Raw genomic sequence first — 27,166 nt, forward strand, 5'->3', positions numbered from 1 at the left:
TGATCCAGCCACACTCTCAGAGAAAAACTGGTTCAATCCAAAGACAAAACTACAAAATACGAACTAAGCAACATAACGTATTCTGTGCAGTGCAGCACATTTGCACTACATTTCTTTAATGCAGAAACCAAACAGCCACTCTATAAATGCATGATGTAACATAGAAGAGCCACCTCAATAGGACAAGACTTAGCTGTACATCTGCAACTAAAGGATAAAGGTCATTCTTTTGAGGATGCCAGTGTTCACATTTTGGACTGAAAACTAAAAGGAGCCATCTATGTCCACTGTGAACAACCATCATTAAACAGCGAGGGTTTGCTATGACACCAACTGTCAGCCACCTACAATGCAGTTTTGAGATCATTTCCCAGGCGCCTCAAACCGCACTCACATCTTAGGTCAGGTGTCCTCAATAGGTCACAAAAAAGGTGAAGACAATATCTCACAATGGTTTCACTTGAAACTTCTGGTGATAATGACCCGTGCCGTTTTTCACACATTGGCTCGTCTGATGAGGCATATGATTAGGATAGCGGGTCAACGACCCTCTTAAGGGACAACACCCAGTATGAGTTTAAATACCTGGGACTCTCCACCATTTGATTTAGAACTGAATAAGCCTCCTGGATGAGAGGTGTCTTCTCAAAACTTAAAGAAGTCCAGTCACTTTCTTCCAAACTCCTTAGACTATCAAGGCCCGGATGACTGAGAACCTACACAGAAATTAAAAAATGTCATGAGAGTTTGATAATATAACAATACAAAGAGCATGCACACAAAGTAATTTAGACACCCCATTCTCAATAAATATTTGCCTAAATTCTGGATCGTGGTTCTATTGATTATTTGGAAACACCGACACATACTAATACCAAAAACAATTCCTGTATATTTTGGTTTTATTTTTATTTAATCTGTAAGTATCTTTGGTGGAATGGTGATTAGCACTGGCACCTCACAACCAGTGAATTGATTGATAGACTATATGACAGTTAATTTTGAGATAACTGCTAAAATCGACTTTTCCAAAAAAATTACAAATTACCACAGGGGAACAACTTACTGTAAATTAGCCACTGTTAGCCATCCCAAGCAGATGGGACATTAGGCCAGCTGGGTGACAGTGAAGTGTAGCCCTAAGCAAAAGCCCCTGGTACACCACCAGTCTCTGCACATTTCAAATTGATTTTCCCCATTCACACATCTGCTGAGGAAAAAACTCTTTAGCACATGTTTTCTATAAACAGCATTCTGGACTTTCTGGACACCACTCAGGTACCCGAGTGGTGTCCAGAAAGTGACATGGACTTTTTGGGGTCTTGCTCAAGAGTGTGGGGAGCGGAAGATTGACAGCTGGATTGGGTAAACGTGAAGCTCCCAATTTACCCTCACCTATGGTCACAAGCTTTGGGTAGTGACTGAAAGAATGAGATCGCAGACAGAAGCAGAGGAAATGAGCTTTATCAAAAGAGTGGCCGTCAAAAAGCGGCCGTCTCTACGTCAAAAAGGGGCCAGGTGAGGTAGTTCAAGCATCTTACAAGGATGCCTCCTGGGTGAGGTGTTCTGGGCATGTTCTTTGCATCGGGACGCCTCTGTGTTTCTCCCAGTAAACTGGAGGAGGTGACAAGGGACAGGAAGGTCTGGGCTTCTCTGCTTAGGTAGCTGCCCTTGTGACCCGACCACACATAAGCAAAAGAAAATTGATAGATGGTTTATTAAAACCTCCAAAACATGACCATCAAGAATTGAGTTTCAGTCTTGCATGCAGCTTCTCCCCTCCTGCCATTTCCCAAGACTATATCCCCATAGAGATTTTGTGTGCTCCCTTACCATAACAAACAAACCAAAAATGAGCAAAAATTGATTTAAGCTTAAAAATGTAATCAGGAAGAACAATACAGTATCCTCAGCTAGGGATGGGTATTGATAAGATTTTCACAATTCCGATTCCATTTTCGATTCTGTTTAACGATTCGATTCTTTATCGATTCTTTTTTAAAAAGGAGAACACTAAGGTCGAATAGCTTAGAACTTTGTTTTATATCTTCTCTTTGAACAAGATAGAAATTTAGGAGTAACATGGCCTTACAAACCCAACAGTGAGATCTTAAGAGATCCACAGCCTACGGCTCTTCAATGTGGTGTCACAGGGTCCCCAGGAAAAAAAATGTAAATGTAAAATAATAAAATAAATATTCTTCTGTAGGAATAACAAAGTATAACATAAATTATTCTGTAGCAATTACACAAGAATATCCAGTAATGTCCCTGCCTACAATTAAACACTTACCGAAAATCGGGGGCATCTGCTGTGGCAAATGGGTGCAAGCCTTTGACCACAAACTGAGTCTCTGCTCGGTGACATTCGTCTATCCTGGTCTGAAAGGAGACGCTGCCGGTAGACTGCAGCGAGAACTGCCAGCATCTGAGCCAGACTCTGTCTCATCATGGTCACCTAAATGCGCAGTAATGGCAGGTTTTGTAATAAGGCAGATCGCGCTAACATAATATGCACTGTAGTTGATTATTTACCTGCCGCATTAACGGGAGAGGACGTGCAAACGTTACCGCTGCTGCTGGGCTGAGATTCACGAGTCCAGAATTAAAAACACGACATTCATTTAAGGTCATCGTGTGTTTTGTGAGCAAATGCTTTTGCATATTCGTAGTGTTTCCTCCCTTAAATGAAATATCTACTTTGCAAGTATTGCAAGTTGCCCTGTTGTCATCCGTTCTCGTAAAGTATAATCAAACTTTTGAGCGTTTGAGCCGCCATGTTTCCTGCCAGGTAAATGACGCTCCGCAACGTGGTGATGTCATTCGGGGCGACTGGAATCGATAAGGGAATGTTTGCAAAAATGGCAAACAATTCCAAGGGATTGAAACAGTGGGAACCGGTTCTCAACAAGAACCGGGTTTTGATACCCATCCCTATCCTCAACTGTACCTAAAAGTGAAATGTGGATTATTAAACACAAGGTCTCTCTTCTAAATGACTGTTTGTAAATTATATAAATGCCCCCAAACTCCCAAGTGTTAACTCATTTGATCCTGAATTAACACACTTACCCTTGTCCACCCTAAATGGAAAACTCTAAAGTCAGTTTTATTTGTTGCTATCTATCCTCACTGTTTCTATCTGATTTCGCAGACCTTTTATCTGATTTAGTGGTCAGTTGAGCTAAAACTGAATTATAATATAGGTTTTGTGGTTTCTAACCAATTTCATTTTACAATGACATCTAGAAGTGATGGAATTTTAACTTGTTCTAACAGTGGCATACTATTATAGCACCACACTCAAATTCAGTGAACTCTTTAAAACAACCCTATAACAAATGTTTGTGAAGGCAGACTAATGGTTAGGTGCTTGATTTTATACACTTGTGGCAATGAGACTAAAGAAACAAGTACATTTTCAGTTTAACTGACTAACCCAGAACTTTTATCCATATACAATAGTGTATGCCTTCTGTCTAGACACCGTATGAAAGAATGGTAATTGAAGCCACTGAAAAAATAAGTTGTATATGCATACTTAACGCGCACTAATCATTTTTTGACTCTTTAGCCTTCCTGTACCAGGAATACCGAGACACCTCCAAGCAGCAGGAGATTGAGCAGCGGCGTCAGCGTGACAACCTTTTTCCTGGGGTCAAGGCAGGGACTGTGGGGACAGACTCTGGTGTAATGTCTCCACCAGTGTTACAGCTGCAGCTGAGGAATAGTGCTCAGTCACTGACCTTGTGGCAGAACCTGGAAGCTGTGCAGGCAAGCGGTCTGCTTACTCAGTTACCGCACAAAGAAATTATAATGCAAGAGGTGAGCAATTTTGTGAGGCCAAAAAGTTATTTGGATTGAGTAACGTTATTTATTACAGTAACATGTTTGATTTCAATGACGTCTTTAGAACAACTCCTTGTTTCACAAATGTTTGTAAAGGCAGACTGTATGGCGAGGGTCCTTTATTGCAAAGTGGGTTAAGTGTAACTAGATTATGTCTCTGTTATCTGAATTCACTTACCCTACAATGACAATCAGGATAAACAGTCACATGAAGCTGGTTATGAACCCGCTATATTAATCCAAGGTTTTGATTTTATTCACCTGTGGCAATGGGACTGAAAACACCTGCATTTAAAATTTAAAAGGACTGGCCCACTATGTTTAGTGTACTTTATTAATCATAAATTTGGGAAATCCTTTAGAAAAAATACACTAAGCTCCAGGAAGTGTAACGATATGTACGTTTGACCTTAGCAGACTCAATCACAACAGGCACTTAATAAAGAGATCTTAGCATATGTGTGCATGCAAAACATATAAATGGCATACAAATAGACGAATGTACCAAGTGATACTAAAATATTTCAGTGTAGACCATAGCTTATGTGATAAGGTGGATAATCAATTAATTGTGGTGTTGGTCATTTGGTATTTGATCCTTCTACAAGTTAAAATTGCCCTGGGCAAGACACTGAACCCAAAAGTTGCTCCCAAGCAAACCACTAGAACTGGTGTGTGAATGGTTAGATAGTAAAAACACACTGTAAAGTGCAATGGTTAGAAAGGACTAAGTAAAGACTATTTGCCCAACTGGTAGACAGACTGACAATGCTGCTGAGAAACAAATTAAAAGACAGCTGCCCTGGTAGTGATTTGTTTATACTGTATTGAAATTTCCTTTTGTCCCTAGGCCATGTTTGAGCTGGTCACTTCAGAGGCATCCTACTACAAGAGTCTGGAAATTTTAGAGACACATTTCCTACGTAACCCTGTTTTAGTGAACACTCTAAGCCAGTCCGACATGCATTTTCTGTTTTCCAACATCGAGGAAGTGATGAAAGCCAGTGAAAGGTGGGACAGTATATGTTAACCAAAATCACTTTATTAAGTCTTAACTGTGAAGTTTAGCCACACAATATCCTTGAGTTATAGAAATCTCATAATTTTTTCAGGTTCCTGATGGATCTTGAACACCGAATTGAGAAGTCTATTTTGATTCCTGATGTGTGTGACATTGTTTATTACCATGCAGCAAAACACTTCAATGTGTTTATCACATACGTCATTAATCAGGCGTACCAGGAGAAGAACTACAGACGCATTTTGTGAGTATTATATTTTATATGCCTTCTTCATACACAAATAGTTAAATTATGGAGTGTTGTATGAGTCATTTTTTTTGTTGTTGTTAGAAAAATATGAATGATCGTAATTTATATTTATTTACACTTATATTTTTTAAAAATTCATTTTTCATAGTGTTTTTGTTTCTGTTAAAACAACACAATATAGTTCCTGCTATTTTTGTAAGCATTGCTGTTAATGATAAATACATGCTTGGAATTAGAGAAAGTTTTAAAATAAATATCATCTGTTAATGTTTTAAGTCTCTGTTAAGCAAGTTTTTGTAATGACAAATGTTGAGAAAATGCACAGTGTTGTTGGGTATGACCAGTACAATGGAAGAAATAATTATTTGATGCCTGATGAATTTTGTAAGTTTGCTTATAAATGAAATCTGTTAATAAATTTTTAATAGAGACAGACAAAATATCAACAAAAAAAAGATGCTTTTACATAAAAGTTATACATTTATTTGCACGCATTGACTGAAATAAGTATTTAATCTCTAAGCAAAACATGACTGGGTCAACTTTGGTTGCCAAGTACACCAGAAAGACATTTCTTGTAGTTGGTCACCAGGTTTCAGGAGGGATTTTGGCTTACACGTCTTTAAGGAAAGTCTTTAATAAACTCAATTTAACCTAACCTAACCTAACCCCTAACCCAATTTATAAAACCCAGATTATTGGCTTAATCCCTTTCTAGCTTCTAATTTTTTTCCTTTGTTTTCACTTCTTTCCTGGTAATTGGGAAATTTTTAAGGGGATTCTGGTTTCTTTCTTGCTTTTTTGAAAGTGTTTTTACATTGTCTTAATTAATGGGGTTCATACGTATGTCATTGTAGTGATTTTCAAAATGTGCTCTCCAAATGTTGTCAGTTTGGATAGGTAATGATTGTGGGTTGTTTGTATTGTAGCTTTTCTGCCTATCTCATATCTAATTTTGGTTTCATTTCATATACAAGTTTCATGGGAAAATAATTTTATTTGCTTTATTCATGCAAAAGGCAGTTCATATTTAATTTCATGTAAGACTGCTTTTTTTCTTCACAATGTTTGGTGTTAGCTATGTATTTTTATTTTTTATTTTGCATTCTTGTTCAAATGTTTAGTATTTTGCATTTAAAGGCTGCAGTTATTGATTTTATGTAGGTGGACACTAAAGGTTTGATGTCTTTAGTTCTTTGGTAGGGCCATATTTCTTTTGGTTATATATGACTAAAAAGAGACAGAAGAAAGAGCTAGAGGTGGCAGAGATGTTAAAATTTTTATTGGGAGTGATGAGAATGGACAAGATTGGAAATGAATACATCAGAGGGGCACCTCAGATCGAATGATTTGGAAAGATGCTTTGCAATGAGGAAGGGTGAAAAGCAGAAGACGAGAGAGGAGATATATGTATGTAGTAAAGAAGGATATGCAGAAAGTGGGTATGCAAAAAAGGATACTAGGAACAGATTGAGATGGAGGCTAATGATTTGCTTTTATGAACCCTAAAGGGTGCAGCTGATTGCTCTTGATTCTAGTATGAATCTCCCTAAAGAACCTCCTTTTAACCTACCATTAAATATGTACAGGCCAAAGACATGTCATAGACATACTGCTGCACTGCCACTTTCCTTATCTCTCAACACATATAGAGATAAGGAGAAGAACATATAGTATATGGAGAACATATAGTATTCAAATAATCAATGTGTTTGAATGTCCAAGTTCTGATTATGACTGTCTGTCCAGAGACGGAAACCAGCAATTTCGGGACACTATGGCTACACTAGAAAACCATTCATGTGTCAAGGGCCTGTCCTTTACATCTTTCCTCATCCTTCCTTTTCAAAGGATTACAAGGCTCAAGCTTCTTGTTCAGGTGAGTTTACCAACACTGTTATATCTATCTATCCATCCATCCATCCATCCATCCATCCATACGTAGGGATGGAAATCGAGAATTGGTTCCAGTAGTTCAGTTCCTTGGAATTATTAGCCTGCTAGACAAAGCGTCAGAAAGAATTGGCTGAAATGCTAAAATTGGGAGTAAAACAAGTCACATAGCATGTTGTGTAGCCCCCATAGTTCTTGTGGTGAAGACAGATACGTCTATACAGTTCTGTGTAGACTACTGGTAGGTGAATGAGGCGTCAGTCAGGGTGTTGGGTCTTTGACCCAGCATTTTTAGTTTATTTTGTATTCGTGATTCTTTCCGTTGCATCATGAAGATGTTTTAAGTTCAAGTTTATACAGATTAGTCTTGAGTTAGTTCTTTCATCCCTCAGAGATTATTTTTATTTCTGGTTCATGTTTTCATGTCTTTGTCTCATCCCTGTGTCTCCTCTGAGAGTCTGTCATGTCCTATGTGTATGTTTTCCCTGTCATGTCTCTGTTTATTCCCTCTCCGTCTCATGTTTGTGTTCCCTATTTGTTTCTCGGTTCCTTAATTGTGTCTCTGTGTTTCATCTCCCTCACCTGTTCCCATTTTCCTCACCTTGTGTTTCATCCTTTGTCTCCCCGAGTCTGTTATATGCCTCCATGTTTTGTAGATCCCCATTTCTACTGTCAAGCTTGTGTGTCCTTGTCAATGTTCGTGCGTTCATGTACTTCCTGTTTTATTTTGACAGTCACTCGTCCTGTGCTAAATGTGTGCAGTAATGCTTCCCCTGTCTCATTATGTCTAATTTGTTCCTGTTGTGTTCCCATGTATTTCCACTTCCCTCATCACCCAGTGATATATATTGTCTCTGTCTTCCTCACCCCTTTGTCAGATCATCTGTTCATCTTCCTCACGTGTTCCAGGTTTTCATGTTTCTAGTTTCATGTTCCTTGCTTCATGTGTCACATCCTTAATGATTTAGTTCATGCCCAGTTAATGTTTCCTAGTGACCTCTTGTCATTGTTTTGCATCTTTATTTAGCCTCAATAGCCTTAAAACCTAGTTTTGCCCTCAGAATGTCTGCAGTTGGGTCCTTACTATAGCAATGACAGCAGCTGCAGCCAGTGACAGTGTCACAGTTTGACGTTTACTCCATGCCCCAGGTCCTGGATCGGTTTGGCACTGCTTGTTTTTTCACAACATTGGATTTAACTAAGGACTACTGGTAGATTACCTTGCCTCTATAGTTCAAGGAAAAACCAGCCTTCTGCACTCTGTACGGTTTGTAAAAATAAGTCACAGTTCTGTTCGGCTCGTTTGAAGCCCCAACCACCCTTCAATGCCTTATGGCTGTTGTGTCATGCTGCATATCCTTCCATCTACTTGGATGACGTTATCATCACCAGTGGAATCTGACCAGAGTATGTGAGTAGCCACAGTCCTGGAGTCTCTGAGGCTCGCAGCCAACCCAAAGAAGAGTGCAGTAGGACGGCCAGATTTATAGTATCTGGAGTACCACTTAAGAAGTGGTCAGATACACCCTCAGATAGAAATAACAGCAGCCTTCACATTCTGCCTGCATCCCAAGACCAAAAAAGAGGTGAGATGGCTCTTGGGACTGGCTGGTTACTACTGGTGGTTCATGCCCGACTTAGTTGACCAGCCCCTCACAGATCTGGTCCAGTGAACAGAGCAGTGGCAGGCAGGGTTTGTGCAAGTAAAGAAGGCTCTTTATGGGGAACGCCTGCTCCACAGTCCTAATGTTTCCCTACCTTTCATTCTGCCTACTGATGCCTGAATAAGGGGCTGGGGGCAGTACAGTGGAAAAGGAGTGCTTGGCCATGCAATGGGCAGTCGACTATCTTCGTTATTGCCTCCTGGGCAACCCTTTTACCCTCTGTTCAGATCCCGGCTGAATTCACTCCATCGCATGAAGAATGCCAATACCTGGATCAACCAGTGATATCTGGCTCTCCAGTCTTTTAAGTTCAAGGTGATCCATAGGCCATGGGCGCAGGTGGTTGTGGCTGATTTCCTAAGACAGGTTATTTGAATATCTGAATTTAAGTAGGATGCAGGAACTGGGGTGTGTAGAGCAGCAAAAGGCAGCTGTCCCCAGTTTGGAGAGTTTCCTGTCTGACAACAACCTAAACCTTGCCAATGGAGTCATAGACAACATTGTTGCATACTTTGTCTCTTTCAGACAACAGTTCAGTAAATATTTTCCAGGGACAGCAGAAGTGAATAGCTGGATGAGAAACGGCATCAGCATCAAAGCATCTGACATGTCTGAAGATTTCACAGTTGTTCAGCAGGAGAGTTTAATAGAACTGTCTTGTGACGAGACACTGAAGTCCCCTTTCAGAAATCAGACATGGTTGGACTTTTGGACACAGCTGCCCAGTAAATACTTTAGGGAAAGCCATGCACTTTCTTTTTCCATTTGTGACAAGCATGTTGAATGCTAAATCAAATCTCAGACTGAAGCTGACCTCAAATGACCTTTATATCACAGAACTGTCTGGAGCCATGCCCATCCTTTTCATTTGGTATGTAGGCTGTTTCCAGGAGCCAGGAGCATAAACCAGCTGTACTCCACTGAACCATCCAAGATGTGCTCTCAGTGGCAGGGGAACAATATGAGAACAGCCCCACCAAGGGTGGTGACAGAGCATATCGAGGAAGGCGGCAACTTATAATAACAATGCTCAGTGGCCCGTGGAGCTAATAACAGACCAAAGTAACCTCCCTAAACAGGATTAAGTAACCATCATAATGAGAAGACATCCAAGAAATAGACTCAAGCATGAAGAGCTGGACAGCTTGAAGAGTTGGACAGTTCTTACATGTACATCTACGGTCTAAAGAAGTTAACTGCACCTGGCAGCACAAATGAACCAGCTGTTAATGGATGAGACATACCCAGACTGGCTAAGTGAAGGCAGGACAGTCCTAAACCCTAAAGACCTGCTTCAACACTACATGAAAGATCCTGTCATTGTAGCAGCTAAGATGAACAGCTATATGGCTCAGAAAGGAATAGACAGAAAAACCAGAGGGGCAAAGCTATATCTACTGGTAGATAAAGCAGTCACTCGAGACCATAAAACCAGACCAACCTGTGCACTGCCTGGATGGACTATAAAAAAGCCTATATTTATTTACTTCTATTTATTTATTTAATCGTTTGCAAAAATGGCAAACAATTCCAAGGAATTGAAACAGTGGGAACCGGTTCTCAACAAGAACCGGTTTTCGATACCCATCCCTAAAGAGGAGGAACCATCATGGAAGGATAGGCCCCTGCACAGTATGTACCACCAGCAGATAGAGGAATTGGCTGACATCCAGAAATCCCACCAGTGGCTGGACAAAGCTGGAGTGCTAGACGAAATCAAGCTGTATGCCTGGAGTGAAGGAGACGGAGTGATGTAGTGCACAGAGGCACTAATCATGGCAGGAGAGGAACAAGTTCTGAGCACAAGATCCATAGAGGCTGGGGTCTATCACACCAGGCAAGAACCCAGGTGCAGGCTGTGTAAAGATGCTCCTGAGACAATCCAGCACATAACAGCAGGGTCCAAGATGCTAGCAGGCAAGGCATACATGGAACGACATAACCAAGTGGCCGGCATAGTATACAGAAGTGTCTGTGCCGAATATGGCCTGGAAGTCCCGAGGTCAAAATGTGAGACACCCCAGGGGTGGTGGAGAATTGCCGAACTAAGATCCCGTGGGACTTCCAGATACAGGCGGACAAAATGGTGGTGGCTAACCACTGGACATAGTAGTGGTAGACATGCAGAATAAGACGGCTGTAGTGATAGACGTAGTAATACCAAGTGAGAGCAACATTAGGAAGAAGGAACACACTGAGTTGGACTGATTGACGCTGTTTGGTTATTTCTAACCAAACAGTGATCCAAGAGCAGGTGGCAGTGAGGAATGCTGGTTCTCACTTCATCCACAGTTCCCATATGCGTTGTAAATAACCTCCCTCAGTGTGTTTGCTGGCATAGTAACAACCAATTCATTCTGTGTTATCAGTTATGTATGGTTTGTTCCAGTATCCCTATCCCACTACTCATCAGTATGTCCTGTTTCCTGAAAACTTGACGTGGACCTTGTTAATCTGGGCAATATCTGAGTCAGTTAGACTTCAGTTATTTGTCTCTTGTTCATACTTTGAGGTAGGCTTAGGTACCATGGGGGACCATGATTTTGTTCCAAAGACAGTGTTGCATAAACACACACCTCAAACAAACAAACAAACAAACACACAAACAAGGGGTTCTTAAACAGTTTAAGCTGCTTTGGTGTTAATCAAATTAACAACAGGTTCACTAGATGTGTAACAAGACAATTCCTCAAAAGGTGAAAGCCACTGACATTTTTTTCCTGATTGTTTTTTCACTATTTTTTGCATTTTGTCAGTGCCACTACTTGTAGCATAAGAAAACAGAAAGTTACTCTAGGTCAGGGGTGGTCAACTCCGGGCCTCGAGAGCCGGTGTCCTGCAGGTTTTAGATGTGTCCTTGATCCATCATAGCTGATTTAAATGACTAAATTGCCTCCTCAACATTTCTTGAAGTTCTCCAGAGGCCTAGTAATGAACTAATCATTTGATTCAGGTTTGTTGATCCAGGGTGATATCTAAAACCTGCAGGACACCGGCTCTCGAGGCCTGGAGTTGGCCACCCCTGCTCTAGGTCTTCAACCTATCAGCAGGACCGGTATCTGCTCCTCTGTGCAAGGAGGCACAGGATGAGTTCAAGGATAAGCCAGCAAGCCAGTGGTTTGAATGTCTCTAAACAATCAGAAACAGACTTCATGAATGTGGCCTGATGGCCCCACATCCTGTAGTAGACCCTTCTACTCTCTACCCAGAATTCTGGATCCCAGTTGGTATTGCCAAACCACTGGTGCCCTGTGGTTTTTACATATGAGAACAGGTTTGTTCAGAGCACATGTTACAGATGTGAAAGGGTCTGGAGAAGCTAGGGAGAACATTATACTGTCTATAACATCATTCAGTATGACCACTTTGATGGGTCAATGATGGTCTGGGGTGGCATATCATTGAAGGGACGTACAGACCCCTACAGGCTAGGCAAAAGCACCTTGAGGTCCAGGGTTATCAGGATCCTTGGACCCATTGTCAGACTCTACACTAGTGAAGTGGTTCATGGGTTTCTCCTGATGCACAACAATGCCTCGTCTTATGATGCTAGAGTATGCGGGCAGTTCCTGGAGGATGAAGGAATTGATACTATTGACTGGCCCCCACACTTACTTGAATACAGTAGAACACCTCTAGGACATTATCTTTCACTCCATCCAATGCCTCCAGGTTAGACCTCAGAATCTTTCATTTTGAATGCACACAGAACAAGGGATGTCAAAATAAAACAGGAAGTAATGAACACAGAGACCAAGACTAAGAGACAAGACTGAGGGGACAGAATGGGGATACAAAAAGGAAATAAAAACAACCTTGCGGTAACTCAATGCAGAAATAACTGGGACATAACAATGACACTATAATAAAAAGTCAGAATTACAACAGTACAAAATGTAAAAACTATAATACAAAGATAATCAAAACTAGAAACCACTAAGCATCCCCAAAACTCAAAACGGACCATCACAAGTAGCCTGCTGTTTTTTTGTTTCAGTTTGACTTTTTATAGGTGAATAGTTTTACATTCCATCAAATGATGTGGTCCTTTCTATCCTAACTAACTTTAAATTTCAACATTATCTACCATGCTGTTTTTTTCCAGTGAAATCTGATGTGATTTTGAAGTGTTCCTTTAGCGTTTTAAGCAGTGAACGTTTGCAAAGAAAATGTATATGATGATGATGATGATGATGACCACTTTGTCTTTGACAGAACATTCTGAAAAAAGCTGAAGAAAACTCAGAGAGGGAAGCAAATGCCATAAAAGCACATCATGAACTGGAGAAGGTGAGCAACATTTTTATTTTTATTTCCTTTTTCAGCGTTTGATTTTCTAATAATTAATTGATTTATGACACTATTACTACTGCCCCATTTTAAAAACATTTTTAGTTGAACTTGAACTTGGTGGCAGCAACATGTCTCGAAAAAGTTTTGACAAGGTTTATTACTGTGTAGCGTCATCGACTTTTCTTTTTTTTTTTTTTTTTTTTTTTGTGTCCTGTTTGGATCTTTAGCCATCAGAATTGTTGTCCTAAGGCCAAGAAAGATGCCAAGCGGATTTATTTTACCAAGTGGATCATCATGGCCTTGCCATATTGGTCCATTTGATTGACCTTTATTATAATTATGAATTTATTTTATTTTCAGTTGCTACAAACGGGACAGACATGACTGGGGGATAGGACAGGGAGAAAGAATGAAAGAAAGAGAGGGAGAGAAAGAAAACCAAAGGGGAGAAGAGACGGTGAGAAGGGGGGGAAGAAAGAAAAAAAACAAACAAACAAAAAAAAACAAAACACCTGGGTCACCTGTATGGAGAAAAAAAACAGAAGAGAAAGCAAACAACAAAGAGCAACATAATAAAAAAAACGGCACCATCACAATAAACTAGCTAGCAGTAGATATCAGTAGATACTAAATAATAAACGATATTGTGCAGCACGCAAGATAGACAGCGCACAATGTGCTTTGAGGCAGCAGCCAAGAAAGCTGTAGTCCGCGTCTGTGAATACCCGTGTGTACACCTGTGTGGATCAGCATGCTTGCATTCCAAAGGTTTCTCCATGTAACGATCTGCTAGGGAGTGTGGGGAGCCACAGCCCCGTCCTCCAGGGTATGAAGCAGGTATGGAGGAGATCAAAACTCCAGACATCCAGAGGCCCCCAGAACACAAGAGACCAAGGAAGACCAACAGAGGAGCAGCCGCGCCACTGTCCCAGTAAGAGCTGAGGAGAGTCCCAGATGAGGGCTCACTCAGCAGCCGCGGAGCAGAAGCCAGGGGGAGTTGCAGTGACGCGCCCGTGAGCTCCGCCGGCAGCCAGCCGTGCCTGAGTGACCGAGCCCCAGGCCGAGAGGCCGGGGGCACCCCACCTCCGAAGTGGCCCGAGCGAGCCCCAGGCTCCAGGCCCCGATAAGCGGGGCCAAGGAGTGAGCCGGTGTGTACCCGGACGCCCACCCCCAGACACAAAGAACCACCAACGCACCAACACCTGAGGGAGTCCGCCACTGGCAGGGGTAGTGGTGGTGGGTGGAGATAGGCCTCCAAACCTTGGAGGGCCTGAGATGTCCCCAGAGAGGTGGCTCCTGACACCCAACCTGACATATAGACACAGACAAACAGGCACACACAGACACAAACATCCATTCCCACCCTCATGCTCTCATATGCACTTACTCCACACTCAACCAACGTGGAGACAGACATAAAGAGACGCTGTACACACGATCACACTCCCCAAGCGTACTCTACGAACCGGGTCTAGGTACCCTTGCCCCTGGAGGGGGAACTGCACCCAGACCCAGGTGGTGTTACCCTTTTCCCTGCGGTGGGGCGAGGCAGACCGCCCCGACTCCGCAGCAGCAGGGAGGCCCCACACTCCAGACCGCAGTCGGACGGCCAACTCCTCCTAGCCCCCCCGCTCCAGCAGGCCGCAGAGAACGGGGGTGAGAGAAGACTCCAAACCTCCCTCCACCCGCTCATTGTAGTGTTGATGCATGTGTGTTCTAAGGTGCAATTAAAACCCAGGAGGGCATGGAGCTACCTGCCAGAGAGCAGCAGGTAGGCGCATAGTCCCTCCTGCTAGCCCTCAATGTCTACGTGTATTCAAAATTGAGAGGTGGGCAACGACGCCAGGGGTGAGGTGTACACCCTGATGGTAATTTGGACTCCGTGTATCGTGCCCACCCCCAAGATCCTATATGTATGTGTAATGAGAGTGTGAGTAATGTGAATGTCTAAGTTGTGGGATAAAATTGAGGCAGAGGCAGCCAGAAGGGGACAGAGGGGGGGGGGGGGGGGTAGCCTCCTCTGCACCCTGGTGACATACCCCTACTCCAAGGCCCTGCATGTGTGGGTGGTTGTGGTGGAGCGGGGAGAGGGAGGCAGCTGGAGATGGGGAGGGAAGGAAGGGAGGGGCAGGTGACCCCTCCCTGGGGCCAGCTCCCCCGCTGACCCCAGTAGGCACTCCCATACTCCGCGACCCGCCAGGGAAAGGGGGCCCAGGCCCATCCAGACCGGGGCCCAGCGCAGCAGCGCCCCCCGGCCCCACAGAGCCCGGGACAGTCCACCTAACCCCACCACAGAGAAAACTGCACCCACCCCACCATCCACTCATCTTCCAGACTACATGAGACAATAGACGCCCAGGCTGAGATCTTCCTCCACCTCTCCTGTATCTCCCCCTCCTGCAGAGAGTTCCTGAGGAGAGGAAAGCTCCTGCAAGGTGTGACAATCTCCCCCACCAGTTGAAGAGCCCCCCAGGTGGCTCGACGCACCGGCGGCACCCTGCGCCAGGGATGGGTCCCCATGCACCCACCCGCCCACAACCCCGGCAACACACAAACCAGGACCCAAGGCCCCGAGGCCCGGTCAGGGCCCCAGCCCAGAGACGGAGCACCCCCAGAACCTCACGCCCATCCCGGACCCACCCAGGGGCAGACAGGCTACCAGGTCAGTAACCCACGTCCGTCAGCACAGACCCTCCCCTAGCCCTGCTGCACGCAGCCACGAGGAAACAGTCACCCGAGAGCCAAAAGAGCCCCCAACTGGACATGACCGCTACCCCGGGTTGAGCCCCCCAAGGAAGATGCCTCCGGGGAACCCCCCGACGCCCTAAGCCTGTCCCTACCCCCACACCAATCACAACAGTGAAGGCGGGACCAAACTATGACCCCCCACCCCCACTAGGTGATGGAGCTGATCAAAGGAGCCCAGAGCAATTGATCTGATGTGGTGGCAGAGGCTGTATCAAGACTAATGTAATCTAATAGATAATTTCTATATTGGTTAGAATTAAGATTGTTTTTATTTTTCCAGTTCATGAGGACTGTTTTCTTGGCTATGCATAGGGCAGTGAAAACCATATGGGCTATATTCTTTTCTGAAGTGACATTATCTAAGCTGCCCAACAAACACACTAAGGGGGAAGTTGGAATGTTACATTTCAGACACTTTGATAAGTCTTCACATATCTCGCGTCAAAACTTCTGCACTGGTGGACAGAACCAAAGAGCGTGGATATAATTGTCTGGTGTATTGCCTTGACAGTGTGAGCAGTTGTTGGAAGATGTAAAGCCCATCTTGAACATCCGATGACCTGTATAGTGCACTCTATGTAGTATTTTGTATTGTATTAATTGCAGACTGGGATTTTTAATCAATTTAAAGGTTTTTAAGCATACCTGAGACCAGAAGTTTTGGTCTAAGCTGACTGATAAATCTGCTTCCCACTTTGCAATAGGAAGGGATATTGATTCATCTAATTTAGAAAGTGTTCTGTATATTTTAGATAATAATTTGGGGGATTTAAGAGTAAGGAAATGTGCCGCACTTGGTGGTGTTTGTAATTCAACTTGACTGAGGTTAAATTTCTTTTTTACTATGGATTTAATTTGTTGATATTCTAAAAATCTTTTCTTGTTGATCCCATATTGTGCAACTAGTCTGTCAAATGGAATAAATTCTGTTCCCTCTAATATATGTTCTAAGTATTTAATTCCTTTACAACTCCATTCTGGGAAATTAATCATATTATTGTTTTGTAATATGTCAGGGTTATTCCAGATAGGTGTACGTTTGCATGGGATTAATGAAGACTCCGTCAATTTTAGAAACTCCCACCATGCTGTCAGAGAGAAGCTGATGTTGATACTTTTAAAGCATTCATGTCTTTTGATGTTTGAGCTAATAAATGGTAGGTCTGAAATCTCTAGATCCTTGCATAGTGCCTGTTCAACATCTAGCCAGGGTTCATCTAAGGAGGTATGTTTTGACCATTCTGAGATGAACTGAAGCCTGTTGGCTAAGAAGTATTGTTGAAAATTAGGCAGATCTAATCCTCCTCTATCCTTGGTTCTTTGTAGCGTTTTTAAGCTGATACGCGGGGGTTTATCTTTCCAAAGGAATTTGGAAATATATGAATCCAGAGATCTGAACCAATCTTGTGATGGTTTGTTAGGGATCATCAAAAATAAGTAATTTATTTTTGGCAAGATCATCATTTTTATAGTGGCAACCCTTCCCATGAGTGATATGGGTAAAGATTTCCATCTAGTCAGATCGCCTTCTACTTTCTTTAGAAGTGGGATGTGGTTTAATTTAGTTAAGTCTGAAAGCTTAGGAGAAACATTAATACCTAAATATTTAATATTTCCGGATTGCAGTGGGGCAGAGGAAGAATTATGGAAGGAGCAGTTAATGGGGAGAACTGTAGATTTTGGCCAGTTAATTGAATAATCTGAAACTCTTGAAAACCAGTTTATTAGAGTAATTACCTCAGAGAGGTTGGTTTGTGTGTTTTGCAGAAAAAGCAACACATCATCCGCATAGAGACTGATTTTATGTTCTATGTTCTTACATTTTATGCCCTTAATTGTTGTAGCCTGTCTAAATGCTGCTGCTAGAGGTTCGATAAAAATTGCAAAAAGTGAAGGGGAGAGTGGGCATCCCTGTCTGGTGCCCCTCAGGAGACAGAAGCTGGAGGATGTCTGGTCATTTGTTCTGATACGAGCTGTTGGGGAATTGTATAATATTCTTATCCAGTTTATGAAAGAGTTTCCAAAACCAAATTTGTGTAGAGTTGCGAATAAAAATTTCCAGTTAACTCTGTCAAATGCTTTTTCTGCATCTAGAGATAATATTATGGTTTCGATGTTTTTATTGTATGAGTAGTCTATTAAATTAAGTAATCTACGAGTGTTTGTTGAGGAGTGCCGACCTTTTATGAAACCAGTTTGGTCAGGATGAATTAAGAGGGGGGTTATTTTCTCTAATCTCTTTGATAGAGCTTTGCAGATTATTTTAAGGTCTACATTTAAAAGAGAAATTGGACGATAGCTTGAGGGAAATAAAGGGTCTTTGCCTGGTTTTAGCAGGAGATTAATGTTGGCAGAATTCATATTTGGTGGTAGTCTGCCATTTTCCTTGATTTCCTGCAACATTCCGTGGAATACTGGTGCCAGAATTGTCCAGAATTCTTTGTAGAATTCTGCAGGGAAGCCGTCTGGACCTGGAACCTTATTATTGGGCATCAGGGCTTCCTGGAGTTCACCTGGCGTCAGTGGCGAATCCAGTTCCATTGCTTGACTGTCTAGTAATTTTGGAAGAGTTACGTTGTCAAGAAACAGATCAATTTCATTTTTAGATGGCTTTATTTGTGGTGAGTATAAAGTTTCATAGAAATCCCTAAAAATGTTGTTTATTCTTCCAGGGTCATATATTGTGTTCCCCGATAAATCTTTAGCAGCACATATAGTTGTTTTTTCTTTATTTATTTTTAACTGGTTAGCTAGAAATAGACCTGATTTATTACTGTGTTCAAAATTCTGCAAGCGAAATCTTTGTATAAGGAATTTTGTTTTTTCATTAATAGTTTCATTTAATTCTAGTTTTGTCTTGCGTATTTTGTTCAATGTTTCCTGATCTTGGTCGCACGCGTAGGCTTCTTCTAGTGATTTGATGGTTTTTTCTAATTCCTGAATATTTTTGTTTTCTTCTTTCTTTTTGTGTGATGAGAAAGAAATTATTTTACCTCTCATCACAGCTTTCCCTGCTTCCCATAGAACAGAAGCAGATATTCCGGGAGTGTCATTAAAGTCTAAATATGAAGTCCATTCCTTTTTAAAATATTTAATAAAGTCTTCATCTTTAAGCAATGATGTATTAAATCTCCAGTTTTTACTTGGCGTAGTATTATTCTTGTGCATTAGTGTTAAAGATACAGGAGCATGATCGCTGACAGCTATAGGATGAATCTCAGTGTCTGAAATGTCACTCAGCAGTGAGCTGCTGACCAGAAAATAATCCAGACGAGAGTAAGAGTGATGAACATGCGAGAAAAAAGTATATTCCTTACTGTTGGGGTGAAGGGAGCGCCATGCATCGCGAAGGCCAAAGTCGCTCATATACTGTTTGATTATATTTGTGGATTGCCAATTGCGCTGAGTTCCTGTTGTGTTGAGCCTATCCATTTCTTCATTTAGTCCAAGGTTGAGGTCACCGCCAAGAATGAGTTTGCAATCGAGGTGTTCAGAGAGTGCACTAAAAAATCCGTGGAAGAATGAGGGTTCATCAACATTTGGACCATATATACTTACAATACATAGTTTTTTGTTCAATATTGATAGTTTAATAATTAGAAATCTACCCTCTGGATCTATAACTGTATCGAGTACTGTAAAATTAACATTTTTATGTATTAAAATTGCTACTCCCCGTTGTCTAGAATTATAACAGGCTGCAAACACGTTAGGAAACTCAGGTGTTTTAAGTTTGTTTAAACCTGTGACAGGTCTGTGAGTTTCTTGTAATAAAACAACATCTGCCTGCATCGACTTTTCTTTTAACAACAGTCTGGAAATGTATGGGAACTGAGGAGAAGAATGCTTTCCCAATCTTGTCTGATATAAAATCCTAAGAGATACAATCAAAAGGTCTTATTTCCCATTTTGTTTCATTATGTTTAGTGTTTTCAGTTAGTGAGAAGTCTTGACTGCAGGCAGGTAAATCTAGACTCTTATACGATGAAACCTTGATTTTTAAAAATATCTACAGTAAGCAGTTCAGCATTTTTAAAATGCAATTCACATAAGGCATTATCTGGATGAGCGCATATGTTGTTGTATATACCTTGGTGTGCAAGGTTGCCAGTATCACTAATGAGGCCTCATATTGTCAGAGATGCAGGCTTTTGAAGCAAGCTCCCATTAGTCAGATGATCACTCTTGTTTTTAGACTGAAGGATACAATGAATATCATTTAAAAAACAAATTTCAAATTTTGATTCATAATGCTCTTTGCACAATAGAACTTTTAGGCCAAACTAGTACGGTAACTTTTGTACCACTGGTGCAATAGTAAAATTCCAATGGTTCCTGAAAGCAACAACTCTGTGCTTTTCACTGATATTTGGGTCATTACAGTAATCCCAGTCAAGGTGCCACATTAAAATCATTACAGATGTTTTAAAAAAATGTTGCAAAATAACTGTCTGACACCAGCAACATGTTAGGCTTTAGAGTATTAAACTGTATTTTTTGGACGGCCAGTTTTGTGGAAACTGGTGAATCACATCTTTACTTTTGCTAACTTGTCTACAGCAAGTTAAACCAATTAGCTGCAAAATGTTCCTCCCCTTGTTTCTTTTTAGCATTACTTTTTCAGGCTTTTGTCAACTTTTTAGAGAATGTAACAAATTCAAAGTGATTAAATATTTTCATGAAATAGTCAAATGTTTTATTTTATACTTATTTCATTCCTTGTGTTGTATTGTAGCTAAAATATTGGTTTATGAGATCTGCAGGTATTTGAATTCTGTTTAATTCCATTAAAATGTTATAGAGTTGGGGTTGCAATATATACAACATACATAATAATATAACACTATGGACAGTTTGAATTTGTGTTTAGTCTTTTCCTGTTTTATGGGGTAAAGCATTTTTTTCTTTGTCTCTAATTTTTGTTTCTTTCTCAGATTGTAAAAGAGTGTAATGAAGGGGTGCGGAAAATGAGTCGCACCGAGGAGCTTATCAGCATTGAAAAGACACTTGAGTTTAAATCCAAGGTAAAATACATGTTATTGTAACAAGCTTTTTCAATCAAGGGGGAGTATGTTGGTTTTTAGACCGAAGTGCAGACTCATTAGACAGAGTGAATAAACAAAAAATAACTTTTTTTTTGTAGTTGGTCACCAGGTTTGCACACATCTCAGGAAGGATGCTGGCCCATGTCTTTTTATAGAAACTCACAGCACAATGACTTTCTTGCCTGCCTCTTGGCAACTCAAAGGTTCAGCTAACTCCACAGGTTTTCTTTAGGATTGAGATCCTCGTTTAGGTGGCACTCTCACTTGGTGTTGACTTTCTGCAGTACAGTATCACTTTTAGTCAATTGGTGTGTAACTTGGCCAAAACAATGCCGGACTCTATAGTTTTCTCTGCTCCCCTTCCCAGTTCCCCTTCAGTCACTCTCTGTCTGTCTGAGTGGTGTCCAAAACTGATGTGGACTTTAAAGTTAATTGAGAAACTTTCTGGGGAAAACCTGGTCTTGTTAGAAGAGACATCCATCGCACTTTGAATGGAGCTGTTTATGTGTATTATTTCATAATAATATTTAAATTTACAATAATGAGGAACACATTTCATCAACAGTAGATGTCTTTCTGAAAGTGCTGTAGCTAAGGGTTCTCTTTAGCATTATAGCCAGGATGACAAAAAGTCAGAGTTCTGTTGAGTCAAAGCATAGCAGCAATCATCATTGGAGTTAATTATTGCTTGGGCCACATTGAGTGCTCTGCCTCTCACCAGACTGAAACACAATAGGACTCTAATGGGATACGTGGAAATGATAATTACTTCCTGTTTGGAAGTGAGGTGGTAGAGAACCATCATCTCTGCTTTTCCAGCTGAGCTCCATGTGTGGAGAGGGGTTTCTGGAGGGAGTCTGAATCCAGTGAGTTCATAATGGCCATAATCATTCTGTCACCAAGCCAATGCTAGGCCAAGATGCACTTGCTGGACACAAAAGGTCAGCATTAAGGGTCAGTCTGCACTAAGATAAAAAGATTTCATACCAGGAACCAGACACAAAACTAAGAACTGTTTTAGACCATTAAATTGGGACTGGGACTGTAACAATCTGGTTGTGACTGTGGAGAAACGTCAGCCTTAAGATGACAGCTGTGAATGACGGCATGGGCTACAGGTTTGATAGCAAGGGAGGACCAGGGGACTGTGAAAAACACTTTCCCCCCCAATATTTTTAGTTGAATCTATGATCATCACATATTTATCAATGATAACACAGTTTGAAGGGCATAGAATAGAATATTTTTTCTCCCAAAAGGTGATTACCAAATAGCTATTAGCTGAAAACTTGGGATATTTTGGCATTATGTGGAACACATTTGAAATTTGAGGAAACTAGCAAGTGGATGGTAAAAGAAGAAGTGGCATAAAAACTGATCTGCAGTAGATGAACAGTACCTGAAAGTACCTAAAAGTCATGTCCTTAAAAATAGGAAACAAAAAACATTCAGCAGAGACCTGACACAGGAGAAGAGAGATGCATGTCCACTAAAGCCTCATCAGACATGGTCTTAATGGTAGGGTACTTCTGGTAATGAGGATACAATTACCATCCTAATCATCAATGCTTCACAGAGGTCAAGTAGCAGACTCCTTTTAACATCGGGAGTTAGGTTTTCTTGCTCAAATTGCAGCAAAGAAAACACCTAACGGAGATCAAGAACTGTTTGACCTTCATTTGTTAATTTGTTGCAAGACATGCAGCAAATGAGAAGTCTAAGGAGAATTCTGGTCAAGTTCTGGTTCCAACATGTACCTGTTTCTTTTTGACACACAGAGAAAATGTATTGTTTCAGATAATTGATTTAGATTTATGGACATCTTGAGCTGGCTATTATTCTCATTGTTAATTAAACATTAATTAATAAACAGTTGTGTTTATCTCTGTGACTGAGATGTTTTCCATATCACCCAAAGCACCTGCTTGCTCTTTGCTTGTGGGTAAATGGTCACTGCTAGGTTCATTGAATTTCCAAATGTATTCTGTTTTGGAACAATTCAGTAAGTCTGTACCCCTTTTTGTTTGTTATTTCTCTTAACCTTGTAGTCTGTGCCCATCATTTCCCACTCACGCTGGTTGCTAAAGAAGGGCGACGTACAGCAAATGGGTGGACCAAAGAGTACTAGGACCATGCGAAGCCGTAAGCTCTACCAGCCTGTCTACCTGTTCCTTTTCAATAATCTGTTGCTGGTCACCAAACGCAGGTAAGCATTTAGTAAAGTACTCTAACACAATAGTTTTGTAAATTTTTTGAATAGATATTTAATTGGCACCTGACATTGATTTAGGTTCAGTTCTGAATTTCAGTCTTTTGACAAAAACCTTTATTTGCTTGGTCAAATATAACACTTCTTAAAAATCTCATCAACCAAACTAAACATCGGGGGTATACCTACAGCCGAGTGTGGGTATACCCCGGACCCCCATCAAGCCAGACCAATATATAAAGTCTATAAAATCTATAAATAATTATACAATATATACACATTAAGTGTGTCCTTCAATTTCCTAATTGGGAACATCTATACATTTTTAAAGTTAATTAATTAGGTTTTCCAATTGCCCGATTTGATTTTTTTCTACTGATTGGTGGAGCCTCTCCTTATTACCATACAAATACATTACATGTTACATGCTTAATATTATTTTACACACATATCCAACATATATCCAAATGTTTAGATTGAATTGATAGAATTGTTATTGGCAAATGAGATGAAGATGTGTTTGAGAAACTGCAGCAAGAGCTATGCAATTGCAAGACACAGTGAACAGATTGAACACCAAAATGTCAGCATGAGAGAGGGCTTCTGTTCATCTGGACATTTCTCCCATTGGAAAAAAAAAGAAAAGGAAGAGATGGAATACTTTTTAGAGATCTTTTTTCTTATATCAAGTCACTCACTGCATTACTTCTTATTAGAAGTGAGGAAAAGCAAATCCCAAATGTAAGTGAAGAACAGTGTAACATGGAGATCTTTTTCCTGCTCATGGATGGTAGGATTCATAACATAACATAACATAACATAACATAACATAACATAACATAACATAACATAACATAACATAATTTCCTTAGGGATTATTATGGTAATCTAATTCTGATTCCGGATCATGTTCAGTAAGACACTTAGTTATGTTTTTGGTGTGATATACATGTAGTAAATTGTTTGGCCGTGCTTGGTAGGGCATATATGTTGATGTCCACTGGACCGTTGTGTTGTAGCTTGTATTTTGCCCCTCTGGTGTTCCTGCTAATTTCTTTCTGGAACAGGAGGGTCGAACCTACAACACGCTAGCTTAAGATTAGCTAGTCTAGACTTCAGATAAGCGGAAGAAAATGTATCGATGAGTTATTGTTTTGTTATTTTAGATTTTAACTCTTATTTAAGTGATTTTTATGAATTTTTGAACAGCTTGCATTATTCATAAATGGTTTTCAAATTTTCTTAGTTTCTTAGTTTTAGACTAGTCAATTAGTCTACCTTTTTTGCTAGTTTAGTCAATTATATAATTATATAATAAACTGATATTCCCTCCTACTGTACTGACGATAAATTAAATAATGTGTTTAAAACAGCTTCACTAAAAACTAAAAGCAATCTTTACTAAGGATTACTGTTTAGACTACTTTACTAAAGTGTGCCAAATAAAGTGGAAACTGCGAAATGTTTAGATTACAACAGATCATTTTACTGTTGCTCTGTAAAACAGGGGATATTAATTCTGTTACACTGTTACCAGTGGGGACAAGTTCCAGGTTATTGACTCCTGTACACGGGCCATGTTGAGAACAGAAGATCTTGAAGACCAAGGTCAGCAGCTGGCCAATGTTTTTAATCTTAAGCTGCTTGAGAACCAAGATGAGCGTGAGGTCAACTATATGCTCAAGACCTCCAGTATGTGAGTATTCAGAGAAGAATCCTCTTAGGACTCCATTAAGCAGTTTCTATCATGTCTTCTATTTCCATTATTTGTAAAATACAGTGTAAAGACAGGAAAAAGATGACAAGGCAAGAAAAATATTGCAACAGTCAAGAAACCTAAAGGACTGGGCCTTCCTTTGTATGTGAGCAAACTTTGCAAAATTGTTTAAGTAAAGCAATTTAGTCCTTCTGAAGCTTTTTACCACTTCTGAAATGTCTCCAGTTATGCCACAGAATGGGTGAAATCATGAACTTCATTGTAGTTTGTAAAGAAATTTCCATAAGTTCATGTAGGAAACAAGTCTGCGCATGATATTGATAAGCTGAACTACTGAGACAAACTAAAGTGTACATTTGCCTGGATCATTAAATGCAGAGTAAGTGCAGGTCAGTGGGGAGCAGGAATAATCATGCTCCAAGTATGGTCCAAGATCACATGTTCTACAATTCCCTCTATGGAAGGAGTCATGGCATTGGCTTGGATCTTACAGGTTTAAATTGTTTTGTATGGACTGTCTGCTTGCAAAAAAAGGTGAAAATACCATAAAGCAACGTGGTAGTCGGTTTTCTTTAAATGATTATTAATCAGTACTATCATGTGGGCAGGAGTGATAAGCTTCGATGGATATGTGCACTCACTCCTAACCGGCGCACACGCTTTATGTCTACTAGTGCCCACCAACCAGGTGAGACAGAATACGGAACCCACAAGTAAATTTCTTTGTCTGTGTAGACATGAATTTAAGTTGTCTATGACTTTTATCAGATTCTCCACAGGTGCAGTGTATTCAGTCATACTCAGCTCAGGAACCAGATGAACTCTCTACTGAAATGGCTGATGTTCTGAACCTCCTAGAGAGAACAGATGATGGTATGTAGATACAAAATCTGCTTATGTTTGTTATCAAAAACAATTGCTTTTTCTACCTAATATGTTTTGGTTTCTGCATTATTTTCTGTAATTTTGTCTTTGGTCACCTTGGGTCTGGTCTTCTTTATTCCAGGCTGGATGATGGGTGAACGGCTCCATGATGGTGAAAGGGGATGGTTCCCTAGTCGAGTAGCAGAGGAAATCCAGAACAAGGAAGTCCGAGCTCAGAACCTGAGAGAAGCCATCAGGATCCAACAGGCCCATGAAGGTGGCCTTCATGCTGGAGCCAAGATTGGCATAAGGGCAGGAAGACATGCACCAAAAGGCTCCATCTTCTCCAAATCATGAAGTAATCAAATGGGGGCAGCAGTGAAGAATAGCAGTTAATTTATAACAGTAATGTAACTTTATTTTTAGACAATTGCATCGTATGCCCTCACAACAAAAAATCTTTTTGAAACTCCACAATTGTAGCGTGAAAAGGGAAAAAAAATATAGTACTTGAGTCAAAAACTCAAACCAGTGATATTCTTTCAGGGCAAGCAAGGCAGATAAAACTAAAACTAAAAGTCACCATGCACAACTGGTGCAAGAAATGCTTCATATTGCATAAATGTTTACATGTGTTTGCAGGACCGCACATTTGTGTGCAATGGATTAATAAGTTAAATGTTGTCAAACCCCCTTATTGAGAAGGTTTTAAAACTGTAAAGCTGTAGTCATTTCATTATAAAGTTACTTTCATTACACTTACATAAAAAGACCCAACACACTACAAATGGACAAAATGATGAAAAGATCTTCATCAATTTACAGAATTTACGGAAACTATAACAATAAAAACAAAGAACGCTTTGTTTTGTTTCTCTTTGGCGGTCAAGCTATCTATCACTGTATATTATAAAGTAATGAAGTTTTCAATTATTACATTAAATCTTGTATCAGCAACCAAGAAGGAGGACCTAATGCTGACTTAAGTTTAATGAGTTCAACAGAATACATTCAAGAACTAAAATGTACTCAGAAATAAGATTCCTAGTGTTCATTTAAACTCACTCTGTTTTGTCTCAAGTTTCACATACAATAAGCTCTACCCTCTTTAGACTGACAACTAATGAAAAAGAAATTTGACAACTTCTGATTACAACATTGCCAGTGATTTGTATGTCAAGACCACTCTGCTGCTCTCCATTTCTCTATAGCCATCATTATCTGCTTGATACGTTGCAGACCTGTACTATAATTGTGATAAACATTTTCTGCACTTTAAATGTGTACGTATGTACAATTTTATATATATATATATATATATATATATATATATATATATATATATATATAAAATATATATATGTACAAATATATGTACAAATACAAGTAATTAAAACCACATGCATGGCTTTTGTTGTACAAAAAGGGGCTATTTTGTTTCTAGTGTGTGTTGAACACACACAGTTCTCCTGATTTTCTCCTGATTTCTGGTCTACCACAATAACCTCAAGCTGCAACTCTTGTTTGCTGTCAAAGAAAAAACTATTCGGAATGAAATAGCACATAAAACACAAAATTTCATGAAAACAAACACAAAAGGGTAAAAAAAAAAG

The 27,166-nt window shown here is 40.4% G+C and overlaps 1 protein-coding gene across 2 annotated transcripts in view; it reads left to right on the forward strand.

The window, feature by feature from the left end:
• ngef (neuronal guanine nucleotide exchange factor) overlaps positions 1-26,643 on the forward strand; it is a 45,599-nt gene extending 18,956 nt beyond the window's left edge. Inside the window, exons 5-15 of one of the 2 annotated variants that reach the window (XM_040036474.1) lie at positions 3,575-3,825; positions 4,700-4,860; positions 4,962-5,114; positions 6,870-6,999; positions 12,893-12,967; positions 20,653-20,742; positions 22,812-22,969; positions 24,510-24,668; positions 25,298-25,377; positions 25,458-25,562; positions 25,696-26,643. In XM_040036474.1, the coding sequence (XP_039892408.1) occupies positions 3,575-3,825; positions 4,700-4,860; positions 4,962-5,114; positions 6,870-6,999; positions 12,893-12,967; positions 20,653-20,742; positions 22,812-22,969; positions 24,510-24,668; positions 25,298-25,377; positions 25,458-25,562; positions 25,696-25,910 (1,577 nt within the window). In that variant the 3' untranslated portion in view covers positions 25,911-26,643. The remainder of the gene's footprint in view (positions 1-3,574; positions 3,826-4,699; positions 4,861-4,961; positions 5,115-6,869; positions 7,000-12,892; positions 12,968-20,652; positions 20,743-22,811; positions 22,970-24,509; positions 24,669-25,297; positions 25,378-25,457; positions 25,563-25,695) is intronic. The other variant, XM_040036475.1, reaches the window with a different exon arrangement.
• Positions 26,644-27,166: the final 523 nt, after the last annotated feature.

This window comes from Simochromis diagramma, unplaced genomic scaffold, assembly GCF_900408965.1.
Source record: "Simochromis diagramma unplaced genomic scaffold, fSimDia1.1 OVJJ01000324.1, whole genome shotgun sequence".
Classification (NCBI taxonomy): Eukaryota; Metazoa; Chordata; class Actinopteri; order Cichliformes; family Cichlidae; genus Simochromis; species Simochromis diagramma.